This window comes from Dendroctonus ponderosae, unplaced genomic scaffold (assembly GCF_020466585.1).
Source record: "Dendroctonus ponderosae isolate FM_Combo_2020 unplaced genomic scaffold, Dpon_F_20191213v2 Dpon_F_20191213_8, whole genome shotgun sequence".
Taxonomy (NCBI): Eukaryota; Metazoa; Arthropoda; class Insecta; order Coleoptera; family Curculionidae; genus Dendroctonus; species Dendroctonus ponderosae.
In genome coordinates this window covers 3,405,648-3,407,278 of record NW_026019016.1, presented here as the reverse complement: position 1 = coordinate 3,407,278, position 1,631 = coordinate 3,405,648, and the positions used below count along the sequence as shown (strand labels likewise).

The following is a 1,631-nucleotide window of genomic DNA, read 5'->3' as shown; positions in this document are numbered from 1 at the left end:
GCTTTTGAAAAGGAAAAATGTTTTCGCTAATGAGATGGAAAAGTGTGAAGAAGTGTCGAGTGCATGCGAGAAAAGGGAGTTTCGCGGAAAAGTTTACGCCAAAGTTAGGATGAGACGGTACAAGGCAAACGCTCGGGAAAGGAACCGAATGCATGGCTTGAATGCCGCTCTGGATACTTTGAGAAAGTAAGTGGATTTTCCGAGTGGTATTAACAGATATGTTTAGTGTCAATTGGATTTTAGATGCGTCCCTCTCAAAGTGACCCATTCAGAGATCAATTCGAGCCCGCAAAAATTATCAAAAATCGAAACGTTGCGACTGGCTAGAAACTACATATCCGCCATGTCGCAAACTCTTCACGAAGGCCGCTCTATGGATCTGGTCAGATTCATCAAAATCCTATCCCAAGAACTGAGCCAAACCACTGCGAATCTCCTTCAAGGCACCTTAATGAAAACCCTGAACACTTCCCCATATTGCAACAATCCTGATCAGGACTCTTATGCAGAACCTGATACATATTTTAAGAAATATGATTATTTCAATAATTGTGAGAACGAAAGCAGGCATTTTTGTTGCTCCAATTACTGCAACAACCGATTAAGCGGTTATGGAATTTTGTACGGAAGACATCGAAATTATGATAACTATTTCGGATCGGGCAGTGATAATTACAGGGTCCCAAATTATTATAATAATGCCAATAATTTGTGCTTTAGGTAGCTTTTCCGGATTTTCCAGCAACAATTTATAACAATTTAATAAAGCGCTAATGAATTTGCGCACAAAAATGTTTATCGAACCCTATTTTAGTGCTAATGCTATCAGCCCATCGATACAGATTAGTTAATTTATGTATTAGTTTTCTCATATATTAGTTAGTCAAATATGGATGTGATCTAATCAGGGTTTATTGCTTAAGGCCAACTTCTATTTAATAAAGTTTTTGTGTTTTGTAGATAAGTTTTGTGGAAGTTTTGGCAGAGTTTGTTATTTAAATGCATTGAACTGGCAGGTAAAATGAGCTAGAAATTTCATCAGAATTCCTCCAATTGTTGCCGTTCTTAGCTGCAGTTGTTCACTGAGTTTAATAAAAAGATTTACTAGTGCATGCAAAGTACCTATAGAATTATTTTAAATCCTAACTGCAAGTTTATTTATTCGCAAACTTCAATACATCACTGCTGTAGACAGTATCATTATTTGTTGATTAGACATCGCTTGCTATCGCAAAAATGCGCTCATTAAATGAGGATTTCCAAGAGGCGATGGCCAATTTCAGAGGATTTATTTGTGCCTCCTCATTCTTTGTACGTTTAATCTGAAATTAGATTAGATTTAACAAACTTTTCTATCTGTAAATTATGCAATGAGTGTAAAGGAGCTTTGCTCTTCAAGGCATCGGACCAATTGACCGGAACCTGTAGAATCTAGCGCCGCAGCAAAAAGAATAAATTCAGCGCAAAGTTTCGCTATTTTCCTGCACATCAAGAACCAGCTGGCAGGTGCATATAAGGGAACCCACTATTCTGCGGGTGGGCGCGATATTTAATTATCCTTGCTTGACCTATTCGATAGGTTATTGCATTTTTTCACCTTTCAGTTCAGTTCTTTTGCGGAGAATAACCAA

At 37.7% G+C, this 1,631-nt stretch overlaps 1 protein-coding gene across 1 annotated transcript; it reads left to right on the top strand.

Moving 5' to 3' along the window:
* Positions 1-1,118, top strand: LOC109546448 (neurogenic differentiation factor 1). The gene is made up of 2 exons (XM_019917413.2): positions 1-186; positions 244-1,118. Exons 1-2 carry the CDS (start codon positions 35-37, stop codon positions 722-724), a joined length of 633 nt encoding a protein of 210 aa, XP_019772972.1. The 5' UTR covers positions 1-34; the 3' UTR covers positions 725-1,118.
* Positions 1,119-1,631: the final 513 nt, after the last annotated feature.